The following is a 21602-nucleotide window of genomic DNA, read 5'->3' on the forward strand; positions in this document are numbered from 1 at the left end:
GCAATAACTCATACTTGGGAGTATGTGATTGGAGTAAGGAAGCTCAGCCTACCATACTTTCCCAAATGACCTCCCCTCTGATAGCTGCTATATTTTCTCCAATTACCTCCCCTCTGGTAACAGCCATGAAAACTAGCAGGTTTTTCCTAATTACCTTTCCCCTGAAAACTACCATATTTTTTCTCATTTATTTCCCCATCTAAAAACTAGATTACATGTCTAGTTTCATATCTAAGCTAGTATATCCTTACTGCTCACAAGTGGTGTATAATTGTCCACTCATCTGAAGTATCTCATCAGACACCTAGAGCAAAATTTGTCTATCATTTTAGTTGGCCGGGTACATGTATTTTACCTGATATGTGACACGCTATCTGAGGAATATGGAAGATTCTGTAATAATTTTAATTTCCCCATTTTTTTTTTTTTTTTCTAAGTGTGAAACTCTTTTGGAAAGGAAATTTAGTGACATAGCCTATTCCGTCTTTGCGTATTTCAGAGTTATCTTCTCTTGGGAGCAGGTATTGATTGTTACGTCATTGGTCTGTGTGAGAAAATTATGTCATTTTCTCAAAATTTTATGACCTTCTTCTCACAAACAAGTGACGTAACAATCAATACCTGCTCCCAAGAGAAGATGACTCTGCAATACGCAAAGACGGAATACATGTAGCCTTAAGTCACAAGCAAAACACTAGAGAGTTCCACTGTAGCTTTTTATACATACAGGAATTACCTCCCTTAACTTAATCTTGAATACAACCAAGTTTTAGCAGGGCCAGGGTACTACCCCTGGTCGTGTAAATGTGTAGCTCAGTTTGCTGGAGCGACAGTACTGTGATCAGAGTTTCCCATTTTACATTCTATGATTTTCAATCTCAGAACACTATTGTTGGTATCTTTATTTTTTTCCATTTTTATTTAATGGTCAAAAATGCTTCATAAAAGTTCCAAAAGGTATGAGTTTCTTTACAGAAAAGATTTATTTAAGCTATTGTCTTAAACAGGTAAAATTGTCATCAGGTAAAATTGTCATATACAGGTAAAATAGTTTCTGATTCATATAGTTCTGGTTTTTGGTAGTGGCACTGGAAAAGGGGTGTTTATTTGGTAAAATACGATACAGTTAACAAATTTCTTCAATTAAACAGTTTGAGAAATGACATTGATGAGATAAGAAGAATCTGTCAGTATAATTGGTATGTAATACAAACTGGTTCAGCTTTAAGGAGTTAATTATTGTATGTAAATAATGGTAAAAACTCATTAGGATGGCTGTCAGTTGTAGCTGAAAACTCCCACATGTTTCATGATGAAAATTCCTGTTCAAACAGATTTATCCATCAAAAGTGAAATCCAAAAAAAGTTTCAAGTTAATTTTTCTGAAAAAATATACTGTATGTCATTACACGTTGCTTAAAAACAAATGCTAACTTAAAGGTCAGTCAAGGTCAGCATTAATTAACACAGTAAATTTTAACATTTCCCAACTTCTAATGTCTTCGTAATCCTACCAAACTATCTTCATTTATTTTTCTACTTAAAACTAAACTGAGAAGGCCATTAAGTAAATGGTTTTGCTATCTTGGAATAAGGTGATATTTTTAAGTCAATCATTTATAATGTAACATATCAGTCCTTCCACAAATCTGTTAGAAATAGACCACCATGATCAAAGTCAAAAGTGACCTAAAAACAAAGTATGTAGAGACGAAAACTCCCTTATAACCACAGTTATAAACAAGTTCTCAGCAGCAGGGATGGGCAGAGAATATTCTCCATTCATGTTATTACGAAGCAGATACACATCATATTTTTTCCCTCAAAACACACATTTTATTTCATACGGTACTTTGACACATAATTACCTCAAATTTATGTAGCTTTTTCTGACAGAAATTTCATTTTAGATAAAGATATTGACATAAATCTATGATTTTTTTTCTTTCCTTTCTATCTAAGCTATCCTGTCTGCATTCTGTATCATTCTTAATTTTTCTGGAGTGTTTCAATTTTTTTCTTTAAATGGGTGGGGACGGGGAGGAAATATCCTGTGTGGCCAGGTGCTGGAAACAGGACAATATCAACAGGAGAATATGTATGTAGTCATTGATTGGGGTCATTAATTGTCTTTTAAAGGCACACAGGTGATACAGGGTTGGTACAGAGGAGACACAGATAAAAGAGGGAAAGGGGAAACTAGAAGGGATGTATAGAAGGGGAGAGGGAGAGGCTCCCACAGTGAGAGAAGAAGGAAGGGACATACACGTAGAGGTATATGGGATCTCATATATTGTATGCTGAAAGAGGACAGCAGACACATTTGTGAAGGGAGGGGGTGGAAGTGTTAAATACTTGATGATCTTTGTGATAGCACACCTCCATACTGGTGATAGGTTAAGTTTCACCCCTCCAGACCACATCCACTATATGTGGATCAAAGGGCTGGAGTTCTCGATGTCATGTATTGGTCTGGTTAACATAGTAATGTACTAGCAGTGATTGTCTGTAGTATAACCTACCTCCAGTCACACAAAACCCATAGCTGTAGTATAACCTACCTCCAGTCACACAAAAACCATAGCTGTAGTATAACCTACCTCCAGTCACACAAAACCCATAATCTTATCATTACATGGTGTATAATTATTTACTTATACACTATAGCCCTGGCTAGTCCTCTTTTACCAGAGGGTTTCAGATCTCGGAACCCTTGGTAAGCAAAGAATCGGGCTAGTAGAACTCCTAAACGTACAAATCCTTGCAAGCAATTTCTAGTTACTTCACACAACTAAAATAGTACAGGCTTCATGATACTATAATTATAATTTCATATCATGTAAGCTACCTATAGTTTTACACCTACTTCTAGAGCACACAACTCCTTATTTGTATGAGAATGTGAAAACATTCTTTTGCCATTGATGGCCGATTCATACCGTTTCACTGTCCTAGTCTGGGCCAAAACCTTATGAAGTATATGACTTTGTACAAGTATTCCCTGTATTAATATTCAAGGCTTGGCTTACCTGAGAAAGCAGTGAAGGTTTACGTACACAGCATCAGTTTCATTTTACAAAGTGCCATGCAAATCAGCATAGCTTCACTGATGGATTCAAAATGATCGCAAAAACATTCCATTCCAAATTCCAAATTCAACATTGAATTTAAAACAGAAGTGCAGCAGGCCTTACACTGGCCCCATAGACTTCCCTAGGTATGGTAATGGAACAGTTATAGACAAGGCATGTAAGGGGGTTTGATAAAGATTACTTACCAGGTAGATTCCTATGTCAGACCTCGCCATGTTGTCATAAATTAACCAAACTTCCACACCTAAAAGTTCCAGCACGTTTTACTTAAATCCATATATCTCAAGCTTATTTTAAATACCTGCCCTTTTTGAATGACATAAATGTGTAAATGATATGTTTCTATCTCGTAAAAATTCTTACCCAGTAATAAAGACTGGACACTGATTTCTATAATAAACCTACGTCTGTTATCAGATTCTTGCTCAATACAAAACATATAAGCCTTACTGAGAAGCCCTCTTTTTTGTCTTTAGGGTCAGATATGTAACCATTAAATTGTTTATGGGGCTGTATCATCTACATCAATTTGTATCCTATCTTATTTTTCTTGATTTCTTGACACTGTGTGTAATGGTCGATCTGAATATATTAAGTAAGTAAACGGTCAGAAAATTTTATGAATACAGATTGAAATGTTTTGATATGAACTTTTCTAACCCATTTCAGTAAATCATTATATTTAGTTTTTCCCTCATGAAAAAATAACATGATTTCAGTTAACCCTTGCTTTGAATAAACTGAATTCAAATTGAACTTGACAGAAGATTGCCTGTAAGCTGTGTCATAACTCAGCATATCTACCGTATCCTCATTACCCCCTATAAACAGGACCTAATGATCATCCAGGGCTTTGACATACCAAATCAGGACAGTTTTAAACCAGTTAACCTAATTACACCTTCAAAGTACCCATCAACACATACCTCATTATTTTCAGCTTTCCGGTCTTAAAGATAGAGATGATATTGATAGATAATCAAGTACCAAAAGGTACCATGCAAAGTTGTACTCTACGGATGTGTGCTTCTATACCCTAATTTTGTATCCAAAGGGGACATTATTTTGCAATTTAAAGACAGGTAATAAGACGAGATGTATTTCTTTCAATATCATATAAATAGATAAGTCATTCCTTGGGGGCCAATTCCTTTGGGGCCCATTCCTTGAATCATTTAATTGAATTTCATGCAAAATGTCATAAACCTACATGATTTTTAAAATCTTGATTTTTTTCAAATATATGACAGTTACATTTGTAAAGTAATTTAAGTATCAACGTTGATACCCTACAATCTTAGTAGTACGTCTGAGAATGGAGGATCACACTCTTTATCTATAGAAAATTTCAGCTTCATGGGTCTGGGATGGGTTTTTTTTGACAAAACTATATTAAAATGTGACAAGTCATTCACAAGGAGTAGTCTTTTAAAGACTTTCAGTCTTAATTTGACTCCATCCATCTCTCCCAGGTCGGGGACATTTATTTCATAAACACTAAATATGCGTCCTACTGGCCAAGGGATATGTTTCATACCAAATAAGTCAAATCCCTTCAACTATTCTGGGCCAGAAATGAAAGTTGATGGCAGACCACAGAAGATGGACCACAGCACAAACTCACTTGCCTTTTGGCTAAATGCACACGCTAAATGTTTTGTTAATTTCTTTCTAAAAATCCTTATAAGATCCTTACAAAATCAGTGTTTTTTTTCAATTCCTGCTACAATACTAAGATGTAATAGGCAACAAATTACATAATATGTCAATTGTGCATGAGCACCTGCGTTAACGACATCCATCAGGTTTACCTGGCCACCCGGGGCTGTAATTGTATGAAGACCCCTGAAGCTTAACACTGAGTCAGGTTACAGGGACGTCATACGGGGCTGGGCACTGGGTGGGTCCGTCTCCTTATTGTAATACACGATCATTCTACAAATCATATTACTGGGCGAGAAACAGCACCTGCTTGTGTTATATATAAATATATATGTCACATTTTGATCTAAAGGTCTTCCTTCCTTGAAAACCAGAAATGAATGGTCCACATCAAAGTGAAATCTATCCCATTCTTCAGATGTAGGGGTGCTGTTCCTTCAGACTTATCCCTATTTACAGATGTATTTCGATAGTTTTGTGAATGGTAAGGTATATGTTGATCCTGTTAGGTGGTCCTAAGCTGGCACAGATAAACAAAGAGATCCCATCACAATGTTAATTGTATAATCAAGGTGATTGGTATTTTCTGGCTGTATTCAAATTACCTCACAGATGTCAGTGGATCAACCAGACAGTAAAGTCTGGCTGATCTGAGGTACTACCCCTGACATGGAAGGTCTGATAAAGGCAATAAGCCAAAAACTTTGATCTTTTACAAAAAATACAGTACCTTACCAAAAATACAGAGGTGCCAAATGTTTTATTTAAGATTTAAGCAAAAATATTCCAAGATAAAACCTATATAGAATTCAATTTGTTATGAACTCTTATTGTTATAAGCTATTCATAAACCAGGATTATGACTTTATTTATTTAGTACCGCAATCACCTAAAGGTTTAAATCACAAATGGTTATATGGCCAAAATGATATAATTTATACATGTACATGTATAAGGAAAGAAGTGGTCCAAGCTGATTGATTGATTGATTGGTTTTACGTCTGCTTCACTACCCAGTAGTGTGGTTATCCAGCAGACTATTTGGTCAAAGCTATAAAGCAGTAGGATATCAATTAGGATCAAGGAGATATGCTATACTTTGAAATGGATCTCCTTCCCTAAAGAGTATAAAAATAAAAACATATATGGAAAAAAATCTTTTAATAAGGCTTGCTTGGATTCTTTTAAAGACAACATATTAAATTGTACACAGGAATGCATGTATTGGTAACAATCAAGTCAATTTTAAATGTCAGATAATGCTATGGTAATAACAAAATCTTAAGGGAGATAACTCTAACACAATTAATTGGTATAATGTACATGTATAAGGTAGTATGCTAATATGTTGAATTAGAGGAAATTACTCAAACACAATTTACTAGGACATTGTATATGGCACAGTGTATAGTTTATAACCTTAGGTGAAACAATAATTCTTAAGGGAGATAACTCTTACGCAAATAATTAGTATAATTTATAAGGTAACATACAGCCTTAAGAGATAAATATCATTTTTAGATGATAAAAAATCTTAAGGTAGATAACTTCTACATAAACAGGTATTTCCTAACCACTATATTTATTCAGATAGAACAAAATCTTATCAAAATATTGTTGATGTTGTTCAATTCACAAACTTCAGTCCTCGTTAATGAATCCTTTGAAGTTTTACATGTGTAAAGTCACAAGTCTAGTATTGTGTAGGGATTACATTGTAACTGATAAAATACTGTACCAGGTATAATCCTTCTTCTGTCTATGATGTAATCAACAATTTAAGCCTCTAATGGCACCAAAAGTAGTCTTTACTGATTAAATATCATTTTAAGGATGGATCATAGACTAAACCCTCAATATGCTTACCCTTAGATATCACAAATCAACAACATGTTATCAGATTTGTGAATTAAAGCCAAACGATCATTTAATTCCTGATCTCTTTGACAGTCAAACTTTCTAACGGCAAGTATTCCTTTTATCAATGGTCACTAAGGAATTTTATTTGGCATTTAAAGATTTATGCTACCCAATTGTAACATATTTTCCACCCTTCAAAAGCGCTACACATCTATGAGAAACAGGTTAAAGATGTCAGCAATAGTGAATTGGATTAAGTAACAAAATTGAAGTAACTTTAGCATTGATAACAGTGCTGCATGCAATGCTAAATAATTGGATAATATTGCTAATGAAAATAAAGGGGGTTAACTTTACATAAATCATGTAAGATAGCAATGTTTATTATATCATACCTTATGTACGATAGCAATGTTTATTATATCATACGTTATGTACGATAGCAATGTTTATTATATTATACGTTATGTACGATAGCAATGTTTATTATATCATACGTTATGTAAGATAGCAATGTCTATTATATCATACGTTATGTAAGATAGCAATGTTTATTATATCATACATTATGTACGATAGCAATGTTTATAATATCATACGTTATGTAAGATAGCAATGTTTATTATATCATACGTTATGTACGATAGCAATGTTTATTATATCATACGTTATGTATGATAGCAATGTTTATTATATCATACGGTTTCCTACATGTTCTGAGGACTCTGGTAATGGGACTCTCCCCACTAGAAAAGTCTGTTTAAAATTGGTCAATTTCAAACTTTATTTCCCTCTAATTCAATATACACGTACTCTCAACATTACATACACACCAATCTTTTCCAATTAGGAAAAGGTCTGTCTCATTAAGTTGTAGACAAGAATGGTCAGGTATCAGTTTTGTAAACCATTCCTATAATAATGTGATAGTATACAACTACGACCCAAGGCTAGCTGTGCCTATAAAAGAATATAATGTCATAATGTATTGATTCATGATGGCTACTAATGCTATATACAGCTACCATTAATCCAGGTATAATCACCCAGTAATCTCGCTATGGTCAGGTTCCACATAATGACCCGTATTACCTACAATTACCACTGTAACACTAGGTTTTCAAACATCACAGCTTGTTGTCTGTTGTCTATTGTTATCAAACGATCAAATAAGTGAAAGATGATAGGTACAAACGTATATGGACATGACTTGCAGATTTCCAGCCAACAGTACGTACCTGTTAAACAATGGGTGTTAAACAACAGGTGTTAACATGTGATTATTACAGTCATCAATGAGTTTCTATTACAACTGTACTCTTATAAACCAGGCTCCTTCTGTTTGTGTTCCAAAACCAGGATAAGCTCAGGTTTGGATCAGCTTTTCTGGCAAGGATGAAACTCAAGACACTTTCAAAATAAGATCCGAATCTTGTTGATAATCTGAAGAATACACACTCTAACTTTTGCAATCTCAAGGTCAATGGTCACTGCGAAATAAATGCAGATGTCTGACCATTCCTTATGAAGACAAGATTTTTTCCGAAAGTTTTAAAAATACCAGAGTAAAATGTGAGTTAAGAATGCTGAATATCAAGTTTTGAAATGTAATTATTGCTGTTTACAACCCACAATTATAGTAGTTTGCGGTTATTGATTGTGGTTGAGGTCAATAGGTGCTGAACACAAAGCCCAAACTGATGTCAGTGTTTGCATGGCAAGAACACACGTTTGGCAGAAGACTTACCAAGACATCTGTTACCTTTAATCCTGTCAATAACTGTATTGTAATAATCAAATAAAACTTATCCAGGAAATTCAAATAAAATAGCAAAACAAACTGTAAGTAAGAGTATATGCTATCATTACAGCAGTGAAAAATGAAAAGCAGTAGAGTCGATGGATCCTCTTCATTTGAAACAGTTTGCATGAAAACAACAAGTTTCATGAAAATGTTATTTTTTGCTGTCTTTATTAATCAGAATTATAACGAAAAAGATAATATTAAAAAAAAAAATTGGACCAGTCAACAATTTGATATTAATGTTGCGGATGGTAATTTATAACTGGTTCAGTGAACATAAAAATAACTGCAGTGTGGAGTTTTAAGGGGGGTCTTTTAACACAAGTGGTCTCGGACAATACTTTATCTATCAATTCCAGCCATTTTCCATGTACAACAACTGAACATGCTGGGAAACCTTTCATTTTTCGCACTTCATGCAACTGATAGAATTTGTTTTCTGCAAAGTGTTATTTTTGTACCTCACATGCTATTATTAGGTATAGCTAATTGTGTATTTATTTTCACTATCGTGATAAATTTGCCCTCATTACAGAGGGGCAAAAGATAAACTGTGGCAGTCCCAGTTTACAGTATTTACAGTTTACAGACATCCACACAGATTATCAATGAGAAACAAAAACAGAGCATAGCTCTAATTATCACATCATTGATCAGTTTCATACAAAACATTTCCCCTAAAGGAAATCTGGTCACAAAATTGGGTGATTTTGGTCACGCAATTGTTGGGTGGGCCCTATGAACAGACGGCATACCAATGCTGAGCTACAGGTCCCAGCTCTGCCTAGCTTACATGCACAGCAGTCCTTGTACCACCAACCCTCCTACTCCCACTGGGAAACACCTCTCTGATTACCCACACAAACATAAACTATAGGTTTAGAATGGAAGTTTTATGTGTTATGAGGGGCAGTATCATTACATCTAGACCCAGGTAAATTACACCCTTCCCGAGAATCCATAAACACAAATTATTCCCTTATTTTGATCCTGGGAAGATTCGACCCCTGGGTGTCAAGTTAGTGGCATTTCTTTTTATACACACCCTCTACAGTTTCATGCTCTGTAAATCTGATTCGTTACAGAGATATGTAAAACTGAGAATGAAGAATTCTTTTCCGTTCATTACTATCTTCCTGATACACACACGAGGCTGATGGTTCTATCTCTTTGAATTTCAACAACTACAAATGGAAAGGCACGCATTGCCCTGAAGCACCTCAGCGACAGGAAACAGTTCTGGCTTCAAATATCCAGCATAATTTTGCCAAATCCAGATTAGTGTGCTCTGCTATTTAGACCTGTATCAACCACTCTGAAAGTCCTTGTCCGATTCATGTTTAAGATTTTGATGGTAATGGTCTGTTTCTCAGGCCCTCATGCTCTTCAAGATGTTGCGATGTACACGTTTGAAGTATTTACACTGGATATCAAAACTATATCTTGTACAACAATTAAATTTAATTTAATTCAAAATTTAACTCAGTAACACTGAGATGGTCATCTATCTTTATGACATCAATTGTCTGTGGAGCTGGATGCTACGTTTAGCTTAAGGGTGCTCAGATCTTTAAGAAGATTAAGACGTAGTTAACTGATTCCTCAGCTACAATCACCTTGAGGGCCTGGTTGTTGAAAACTCGATTATGTAAGGACTCATTATTTCAATTTTTCAAAACAAGATTTATGTAAAATGACTTATAAAATATTAATGTCTTGCAATTTTTGAATTTCAGATGGTAATTTTACCTAGAGGAATTTCTGTCGTTTTGAAAATACAACTAAACAGGTTGACAGTATATCTACTGGAATGTAAATAGGTGGAATTTTCATATTCTTTTATTTGATTTTCTCAATTAGTTACAGCATGTTTTACATTTTCATAAAGAAGTAATTCTACAAATATTTGTAATTTTCCTTACAACATGATGTGATGTCATCCGATATTTTCTACTTTTTCCTTTAATTTATTTTTATAAAATTCAGCAAGATCTAGATATAGCCCTGAACCTAAATTTTTTATTGGTTTCTTGGTACCCTGCAGGTTTTGGGATATAGTGGGGTAAATGTTTCCTTGCTGTGTCAATGTATCTCTAATTCTACAGAGTTCCATACTAAAAGAGTGTACACTCACAGACTTAAGGACAGGAGTATAAAGATAAAGCTCAATGAAGAGATTAAATATAGAACATGTTAACTAGTTTCCTGATCCTCAGTGCCTCAAACAAGTATTATGTACTAAAAATGGTATGACCGCAGGAATGACAGATGGACACAAAACAGAAATCTCCATCCCCACAGAACTTCAAGGATGGGTCTAAAATGGGTCCTTACAGCAGCCCGTTCACAATATGATAATCTATCAATCAAATGACGGTGTGTAGACAGGCAGTGCTATACTGCTACCTGTGGTCGTGATGAGGTTCTTAAACACCAACAAAAATACTTCAAAATAGTGTATTTCATGTTTCTTTAAGACCAAATCTATTAAATCAGAGATATTTTTTTAGTTTGGGATTAATTTTCCTCACTTTTTTTTTTTCAGTTGTGGTATTTTCCCCTCAAGCCCTATGACTAAATTCATTAGTCATAATTAACCGATGGGACTGCCATCAGAAAAAAACACACTGTTGCAATCATTTAAATGGCTGATACATGTAAATTGATAGCCAGGAAAGGTTGTAGTACCACAGAACCTCAGTTTCACACACTCTACCATCTGATAGATACAGATCAACATGGTGATACAGCACTACTGAAATGCCTGTATAACACATTTTAATTAGGTACAGATACATCTTTAAGATTGTCAAACACTGTTAAACTCTCCTGGAAATCAATGCTCTCAAGCTAATATTCAATCAACGCTAACTGCAAATGGGAAATTTAAACAGATGGAAACACTGGTTACAAGTGTTGCATTCATAGAGAGATAGCATTTCCATCACCATGATGATGCCATTTGTTTTAGCTGCACAAATTGAGTTTAACAATTTTGATATCTGATTATTAGAAAAGCTAATTGCTTTTAAAATTAATTATTTTCATAATGTTTGAAATATCATATAGAAATTTAAGTCACTTGTAATTGAATATATCAAAATTAGTACCACATGATTAATTTTCAAGTAAAATACTAGCCTGTCTTGGGTTGTGTTGTGCAATTTTTTTTAGTTAGCTTAAGGCCATATGTTACCTTTTAGTAATAATGTATTTCAATTTCTAAAGAGTTCCACATTAAAAAACCTGTATTCTTCTATGAATGTATTGTACACTGTTAATTGACTCTTGAAATTTTTTAACGGTACACAAGAAGCCAGGAATTACTAACAATTCTGAATAAAAAGTCAAGGTCAATCGAACGTTTAAAAGGGGGAATAACTCTAACATTAATTGTATGCATAATGTGTAAGGAAGCATACGTCCCCAATATCATCACGGTGCAACACTATTTTTCTGCTGTATTTTTCCTGCTGTATTCATTTTCATATTTCAACAATGTCCTGTGAAAATCAACGTTTTGGCTGGACCTATAATTTACACCCGAGACTTTGGGTTTAGTCAAATACATAACATAGTATAAAGATTAAGAACAGGTAAAGTTAGGAAAATGTCATCCAAAGAAGATGTATGTATAAACTTATGACACATACATGTATTCCATTAATCTTGGCACAGTATATGCCAACTTTGGTGGAAATCCAACTAGTATTTGAGAAAGATGTCTTCTAGAAAGTGACATCCAATTATAATTTAAGAAGTTCACTCATAGATAAATAATGTTATTGCCTAAAAGATTTATCCTAGGAACTACAAAAAGTGCATCATATTATAACGATATGACAGGAAGATATATATGTCTGGAAAAGGCTTACAGATCCGGGAGAAGGTAATCAGAACGAAAAAGCATCTATAGCCTAATTTACTACACATAATCCTGTTACCATTTATAATAAACATTGTTACTACATTACCACATATCAACTTTGCTGATCGAAAATCTAAAAAAAATTGAAGACAGATGTATGGGCCTGGAAAGCTTCAACCAATCAGAATTTTGAGCAAAGCGTGGTTCCCAATGCTTCCACCAATCAGATTAAAGAGTGACTTGTAGTTCCTTATTGCTTCAGCCAATCAGAATGTGGAGGAGTGTTATCTTTGAGAAAATGAGGGGAGCGAAATAATTAGATAGGGAACAGAGAGTCAGTGATTGTATCTAATTGGATGATAAGATAATGAGTGTCAGATCTGGCCAGCTGTATTGATGGGGGGAGGGTAGCTGGAGAGGGTCTGACATTGTTTAGCTGTATTGATGGGAGGGTAGCTGGAGAGGGTCTGACATTGTTTAGCTGGAGTTGGAGGGTAGCTGGAGAGGGACTGACATTGTTTAGCTGGAGTGGGAGGGCAGTTGGAGAGGGTCAGTCATTGTTTAGCTGGAGTGGGAGGGTAGCTAAAGAGGGGCTGACATTGTTTAGCTGGAGTGGGAGGATAGCTGGAGAGGGTCTGACATTGTTTAGCTAGAGTGGGAGGGTAGCTGGAGAGGGGCTGACATTGTTTAACTGGAGTGGGAGGGTAGATAAAGAGGGTCTGACATTGTTTAGCTGGGGTGGGAGGGGAGCTGGAGCGGGTCTGACATTGTTTAGCTGGAGGGGGAGGGTAGCTGGAGAGGGTCTGAAATTGTTTAGCTGTATTGATGGGAGGGTAGCTGGAGAGGGACTGACATTGTTTAGCTGGAGTGGGAGGATAGCTGGAGAGGGTCTGACATTGTTTAGCTAGAGTGGGAGGGTAGCTGGAGAGGGTCTGACAGTGTTTAGCTGGAGTGGGAGGATAGCTGTAGAGGGTCTGACATTGTTTAGCTGGAGTTGGAGGGTAGCGGGAGAGGGTCTGACATTGTTTAGCTGGGGTGGGAGGGGAGCTGGAGAGGGGCTGACATTGTTTAACTGGAGTGGGAGGGGAGCTGAAGAGGGTCTGACATTGTTTAGCTGGAGCGGGAGGGTAGCTGGAGCGGGTCTGACATTGCTTAGCTGGAGTGGGAGGGTAGCTGGAGACGGTCTGACATTGTTTAGCTGGAGTGGGAGGATGGCTGTAGAGGGTCTGACATTGTTTAGCTGCAGTGGGGGGGTAGCTGGAGAGGGTCTGACATTGTTTAACTGGAGTGGGAGGGTAGCTGGAGAGGGTCTGACATTGTTTAACTGGAGTGGGAGGGTAGCTAAAGAGGGTCTGACATTGTTTAGCTGGAGTGGGAGGATAGCTGTAGAGGGTCTGACATTGTTTAGCTGCAGTGGGAGGGTAGCTGGAGAGGGTCTGACATTGTTTAGCTGGAGTTGGAGGGTAGCGGGAGAGGGTCTGACATTGTTTAGCTGGAGCGGGAGGATAGCTGTAGAGGGTCTGACATGGTTTAGCTGCAGTGGGAGGGTAGCTGGAGAGGGTCTGACATTGTTTAGCTGGAGTGGGAGGGTAGCTGGAGAGGGTTTGACATTGTTTATTTGTTTTAAGATTAGAAGTGTGATTTGATTGAAGGGACATAATTGGATTCTTTGGCAGCCATCATTGTTGACCAGTCAGAGATTTAGAGAGGTTTAACCATTGAAAAGTACTAGTGTTATTGGAACAGAATCTTGTGTGTGGTCTGAGTGTGCCGTATGATAAAATTTGGAGGGTTCTAGGATGTACCACAGAGAGAATACACGTGAATTGTGATAGAGGAGTGAAAGTATTGTGATTATAAATATGTAAATAGATGTAAATAAACTGTAAATAGAATTAAGTGCATTATGCCATGTTAACATTGGCACAAGACAGTAGATCCGTCACAAGATTAAAGATTGAAGTGTGGGTCCCAAATACTTCAACCAATAAGAATTAAGAGGAAAGTATGGGTATGAATATTTCAACCAATCAGAATTGAGAGGTTAACATGGGGCCCAAATGCTTCAACCAATCGGAATCAATAAGAATTATGAAATGTATGGGTCCAAAATGCTTCAACCAATCAGATTTAAGATAGATGCATGGATGGGTTCTACCAGTAAGAATAATGTCCATGGAGTCTTCACCACCTCTATTAGTGTAGGGAGATTTCATTATTAACAGTATACCTGTATTGACATCCCGGAAGATGACAATACTATTCAGATACTCTGTTGAGAGAGACATCATGTTTCTACGAATTACTGACACAGCAATTGTACCCAGAGAAGTGACACGGTATCTCACTCAGTCGTTTATTCATCCCCCAAACTCTACATCATGTAATAAAGCCAGGAGAAACCAACAACTATCCGCGTACAAGCACACAACGATCACCTTCCCTTACAGTCTCAGTCTAACATCTCTGCCAAATGCAGCATTCCAAATTCATTCTGTGATAACTGAGATACAGACCGAACGTCTGGAGAGATCGGTGCAATACTTGGACCGAGATAGGTACTACCTGAGAATTTACCTGCCCTTCATTGCTAAGTGAAGCTGACAAGGTGACAGACAAAAACAGACATATCTGTCACCCCAACAACACAATCGTCATGTGATCAGTATGTGTAGCTGTCCAATCACTAACTTTTGCTACAGTAGGGATGACAGTTATGGTTGAGCGCCGCCCCCCCTCCCCGAGACTCCCCTCGCAGGCTCCAGTTTTTACACAATTAGACATGGTTTATGTGTTGTATCGGCTTGCTGTACTTGTTATGTGGGACACTTTGGCTGTCAGGGACGTGGTAGTTGGTGGGACAATTTACACCCGCCTGGCCCAGAGTTTATGTACTTTACCACCTTGTTGACACTCAGTACTTTATAATGGTAACCCGGGCAGGTCACAAAACAAACATCCCCCTCATACATCACAAGAAATGTAGGATTCAGAATTTTGATGACAGAAATTGTCCAACATAACCATAAGTCTTATCCAAAGACTGCACACTATACCACAAACATTGTCATTATAACATTGTGAGATAAATGATTGGTGGGCGAGAACTAGGTTCTATCTCCTTATCTGATTTACCATCTCATTTTTCATCACCCTAGACTGGATAGACTGGATTAACACAGATTGCCTACATATACAACTGTAACATTAAGATATATATATATACTACCTTATAAGAAATTTATCTCCATGCCAATTTTTTTTATATTTAACAATCTGTAGAATGTTTTTGCTGAGAAGTAGTGTAATTGCTATTTAAAGTTTGGATTTAACGATGACATATTGGTAGGGTACACAATGAGTATACCTATTGATAATACTGAAGAAAATGGATAACACAATTTCAATCAAGGGAGATCACCCTTACAAAATCACTGGTTTGCCCTACGTGTCATGTATTAGTTAGCATATAACCTTGAGTTATAATACATTATTCATATCTAAGGATCTATATCTATTGTTGATGCACTTGGGTTATCACAAAGACCTATAAATTTGTGATGATTGTAGTGTATAATATCATAAATGTAAATGTAGGGTTAGTATATCCTACATGTAGCTTATAATACCAAAACCATTTTTTTTAAATATGAGCATCTATTTTCAAGTTTATTATTTTAATAAAACGCTGTTGTTCCTAAACAAGACAAGATTGAATTTCTATTTATTTTTAGGTGAATTATATCTGAAATCTGATAAATTAGTATATGTGATGACTATAAATTGACAGTCGATAACTACATCTGGTATATATAATGTATATGGACAAATGAAAACTTTACAGGTGGTTACTGTAGGTACAATTCCGTGACCTATGACCCTGACAGTGCAGTATGGTAACTCATGCATTAGCCCCCTGTTGAGAAGGCTAATTTCACACCTGTCTTCCAGCAAAGTATACAACAATGACCTACCTGCACCGAAGGCAAAGAAAAAACTTTTCTTTGGATGAGCTTTAAGCAAGCTAATTACTCTCTCTGCCATCCTCTCATTGCGTTTATTTATTAGCTCCAATCGGAAGTATTCGTCGATGAGTTTGGCAGTCTCCTGAGCGCCCGGGGGTAGGGAGTTGTTGACGAGACTGCGCACCTGAGCTGTGTTTTGATTGAGGATGACTGCGTTGAGGTCCCCACAGTTGTAGTGATATATAAGCTCGTCCGTAGTGTACCTTGTCAGTCCCTCCTCACTAGCCCGGTACGCCTCATGCTGCCAAAGCGTCTGATTTAACGCAAACAACACCTGTGAAAGAGAATGAAGGAAAACTTATACTTAATGTATTGATAAAGTAATAGTCCATTGTTTTACTGTTAATGACGTAAATATTATATCATACATGTAAATCTGCCTGAAAGACCACCCCAATTAAGCGATCTTCACTGTAAAAGAGATCACTATTTCCAATCCCTATATATATGAAGACATTTATTACATATTAATCATTTAACAAAGGCATATGATGCTCCTCAACAAACAATTTCTATAAAGCAATACTAACTAGGTGTCTCTTTGGGTACCATCATTTTCTCATCCCCACAAGCATTGTATTGGTACAGCGTTTATGTAAAAACTGTAGAGACCACCTATTTTAAGAGACCACTTCTGAACCGGCCTTCCCTCTGGTGATCTCTTAATACAGATTTCACTGTATTTGTAAATCTAGATCAAATGTAAATGTAGGTTTTTAATTCATTGCTTAAAATGAAAACATCAGACACACTACCTAACTTCTAATGTCTCACTGTTGGCCTTAATGTTGAGCGTTCTCCCAGGTGATTAAAGGCAATGGGTTCTGTTCCCAGGCCAGGACATACGAAAGTCCAGGGCATTATTGTGTAGACAACATGACTTCTCAAGATATTAAAATATTGAAGGGCTATACTTTTAATATATCACAAATAAATGGAAATGAAAACTCAAGACAACATATATTCCTCAGTAGTCCCACCTAATAATGCCTGAAAATATTGCAGAATTAACACAATTGTTCCAACTTATATTAATCAGTACTCTTGCTGGTCCAAATGGTAGTGTGCAGGGGGTCTTTATGTGGAAGGAAATAAGATCTAGAGTACCAGGGAAAAACCCTATGTGTTCAGGTAGATGTCCGGAAACATTTTCACATCCAATTGGGACATCAAACGTCGGCTGTTTTCAGGTGGAACTTCACTAGTAAGAGTGTTAGCGACTGCCACCCAACTACCCCAAAACAGAAACCTAAAAAGGGTTCCTACCTATTCCAAGGCTGGTCATTCTGTGAAGATTATTGGTCAAAGAAAAAAACACTCCTTAAGTCAGTTACCTTGACCTTTAATCAACATTTCTCATGCTATTTGCCAAAGGTTTTGGCCACCAACACTACCCAAATACAGTAGCGACACATGCCTTCCTGAGATACAGTACTGTAGGTATATGCAGTACACTGTATCTCACACAGTAACACAAGGTACTGTAGGTATATATACAGTAAACTATATCTCACACAGTAACACAAGGTACTGTAGGTATATATACAGTACACTATATCTCACACAGTAACACAAGGTACTGTAGGTATATATACAGTACACTATATCTCACACAGTAACACAAGGTACTGTAGGTATACAGTACACTGTATCTCACACAGTAACACAAGGTACTGTAGGTATATATACAGTACACTATATCTCACACAGTAACACAAGGTACTGTAGGTATACAGTACACTGTATCTCACACAGTAACACAAGGTACTGTAGGTATATATACAGTACACTATATCTCACACAGTAACACAAGGTACTGTAGGTATATATACAGTACACTATATCTCACACAGTAACACAAGGTACAGTAGGTATACAGTACACTGTATCTCACACAGTAACACAAGGTACTGTAGGTATATATACAGTACACTATATCTCACACAGTAACACAAGGTACTGTAGGTATACAGTACACTGTATCTCACACAGTAACACAAAGTACAGTAGGTATACAGTACACTGTATCTCACACAGTAACACAAGGTACTGTAAGTATATATACAGTACACTATATCTCACACAGTAACACAAGGTACTGTAGGTATACAGTACACTGTATCTCACACAGTAACACAAGGTACTGTAGGTATATACAGTACACTATATCTCACACAGTAACACAAGGTACTGTAGGTATACAGTACACTGTATCTCACACAGTAACACAAGGTACTGTAGGTATACAGTACACTGTATCTCACACAGTAACACAAAGTACAGTAGGTATACAGTACACTATATCTCACACAGTAACACAAGGTACTGTAAGTATATATACAGTACACTATATCTCACACAGTAACACAAGATACTGTAGGTATACAGTACACTATATCTCACACAGTAACACACAGTACAGTAGGTATACAGTACACTGTATCTCACACAGTAACACAAGGTACTGTAAGTATATATACAGTACACTATATCTCACACAGTAACACAAGGTACTGTAGGTATACAGTACACTGTATCTCACACAGTAACACACAGTACAGTAGGTATACAGTACACTGTATCTCACACAGTAACACAAGGTACTGTAGATATACAGTACACTATATCTCACACAGTCACACAAGATACTGTAGGTATACAGTACACTGTATCTCACACAGTAACACAAGGTACTGTAGGTATACAGTACACTATATCTCACACAGTAGCACATGGTACTGTAGGTAAACAGTACACTATATCTCACACAGTAACACACGGTACTGTAGGAATATATACAGTACACTGTATCGCACACAGTAACACAAGGTACTGTAGGTATACAGTACACTATTTCTCACACAGTAACACACGGTACTGTAGGAATATATACAGTACACTGTATCTCACACAGTCACACACGGTACTGTAGGTACATACACAGTACACTATATCTCACACAATAACACAAGGTACTGTAGGTATACAGTACACTGTATCTCACACAGTAACACAAGGTACTGTAGGTATACAGTACACTGTATCTCACACAGTCACACAAGGTACTGTAGGTATACAGTACACTGTATCTCACACAGTAACACACGGTACTGTAGGTATATTACAGTACACTATATCTCACACAGTAACACACGGTACTGTAGGTATACAGTACACTATATCTCACACAGCACCACAATATTAACAGACAGATAAATAAGTACAGCCACTCTACATCAGAATCATTTTCCCATTATTCTTAAGTACCTTAAACATCAGTTATATTCTATATCTAATACAGCAGGATAAGTGACAAACCCCTCGGTAGATTAGTTATATATCTCACAGGACCAAACCCTTGCTAGTCAGTATCACAATCAATTATTTCTGTATTCAGCAATTTATCTTCTTGCAAGTATAATTTGTCTTTTATCGTCAAATTAATATCTTGCCTGAGACTGATTAAATGTCAGAATTGGTATCAAGGCCGCAGGACTAATTAAACACAGCTTTACTGGAGAAATATTCTGTGTCGCATCTCATACAAGTCAAGGTTTTTTTCTTTGATTTTCAAAATTAATCTAAATTGAGGTATAAAGATCACCATTAAATTCTTTTAATGCCTAAAATTTAATGTATTTTTTTTTAAGTGAAGTTACAAAGAAAAATTCCTGTTGAATAAGATAAAATGAAACCCTGATTTTGTTTTTCCAGTAAATAAATCTTACCAGACACATTTCGGCTGTAGGAATGATTGTATCAGGGTTGAAATTTCCTGTTTCTGTCGCTTCAAGGGAGGTATAGTATTAACAGATATAGCATACAGACAAATACAATTCTTTATGAGCAATTCTTTTTATACAGAGGAACATCTGAGACAAATGAATACAGGTAATATTACAAGTTTCCCCCATTTAGATTATGTTACAGTCATTTAAAACAACCAGAGGCGGGTTAAAATCTATAGTTATAAGGACATTAACACACCGGTTTCCACAAAGGAAATTCCTAGATATACTGTCCCTCAATATACCAGTATATCTACAGGCTAAACCAAATTACTTTTAACACATCCAATCTAATTACCAATGAGTCTGAATATTTGTTCAGTCTAATTTGGTATTTTGAAATAATTGTACAAGATTTCCCATTAGGAAACGGCCAATGTATACAGAATTACTTTTCATTTACTTGATATATGTCGGTAATCATGCTGGCAATCACAAGCACTTACAGTATTCAACTGATACTCTTGTTTTCTGAAGATATCAAATCTTATCCAGCCAATTTATGGCGGATGTCATTGACAGTCAAAGTTCATTCATAAAAGTAGGGACTTAAAAATGCTGTAAGCACGCAAGACACACGGAGGTATTTTAGGTGGCTTAGAGTGAAATACCACAATATAAGATAGGTTTGGAGATACATCTTGGCCACTATCCAGGACTCGGTTTTCACAACCTCACAACTTATCTAAAGTTAATTCCAAAACAAATAGCACTGTGTCTACTCCAGGCAAATACAAACTCCCCATGAACGAAATATACAGTACAGAACCTCAACATTCAGCCCTTAGAGGCCTACGGCTATAGTCTAAGTGTTTTCCCTTACAACAAAATCACAATGAAAGATCAACATTAAGGACTTGGTGTCCATATATATTCATGTTAAACATGTTTTCTATCTAAACGTGTGAAAACCTATTGACCGAGTTTCAATTTTGAAAACTATTTGTCTGCGTGTTACAAAAGTTGCGCACCAAGTATCGAGTAGTATCGTAGTATCGGGAGAACCATATCTGTATAAGAGGTATGGTGCCCATTTATGACGTACATATGTTGCACGTCCGTACCACACACACAATTTAATCCACTGGGAATAAATTTCGAAACAACTGTAACGTTTGAATATTTTCATCGTTTATTTATTGTTTTTTTGGGGTGTAAAATTTATGAGACAGTTTTGAATTAAGTTTGTAGCTATAAGCGGTAATCTATGTGTTCTGTTAGAATATAACAAATAAACCCCTTTGGAGTCTTACTACTTTACTATATAGCTCGCACGTCTATCTTGTCTGAAAACTTCTCTAAAGCCATTAGAATCAATGCTAGACAGAACGATAAGCATTGACCAACATATAAATACAAGGGTTTAAAGCCTATATCTCACACAATGGGAACAGAAATTTAGTCATTTTCTCCCAGAAAAACTGCTAAGTCATGAAGTAATTGGTACCAATCACAAAAAGAATTGAAAATAAAATTAGAGAAGTTAATTTGAAAATTCAAAAT

General features: G+C 36.3%; 1 protein-coding gene across 2 annotated transcripts in view; it reads right to left on the reverse strand.

Annotated features, from left to right (window-relative positions):
• The window catches only part of LOC110442181 (metalloprotease TIKI2-like), a 94159-nt gene that overhangs the window by 15960 nt on the left and 56597 nt on the right, over positions 1 to 21602 (reverse strand). For both annotated transcript variants that reach the window (XR_002461990.1, XM_021485666.1), the window contains exon 3: positions 16261 to 16585. Coding sequence is in view for 1 of the 2 variants with exons in the window: in XM_021485666.1 (XP_021341341.1) it covers positions 16261 to 16585 (325 nt within the window). In the remaining variant the exon portion in view is untranslated. The remainder of the gene's footprint in view (positions 1 to 16260; positions 16586 to 21602) is intronic.

Source organism: Mizuhopecten yessoensis, unplaced genomic scaffold (genome assembly GCF_002113885.1).
Source record: "Mizuhopecten yessoensis strain PY_sf001 unplaced genomic scaffold, ASM211388v2 scaffold716223, whole genome shotgun sequence".
NCBI classification, from domain to species: Eukaryota; Metazoa; Mollusca; class Bivalvia; order Pectinida; family Pectinidae; genus Mizuhopecten; species Mizuhopecten yessoensis.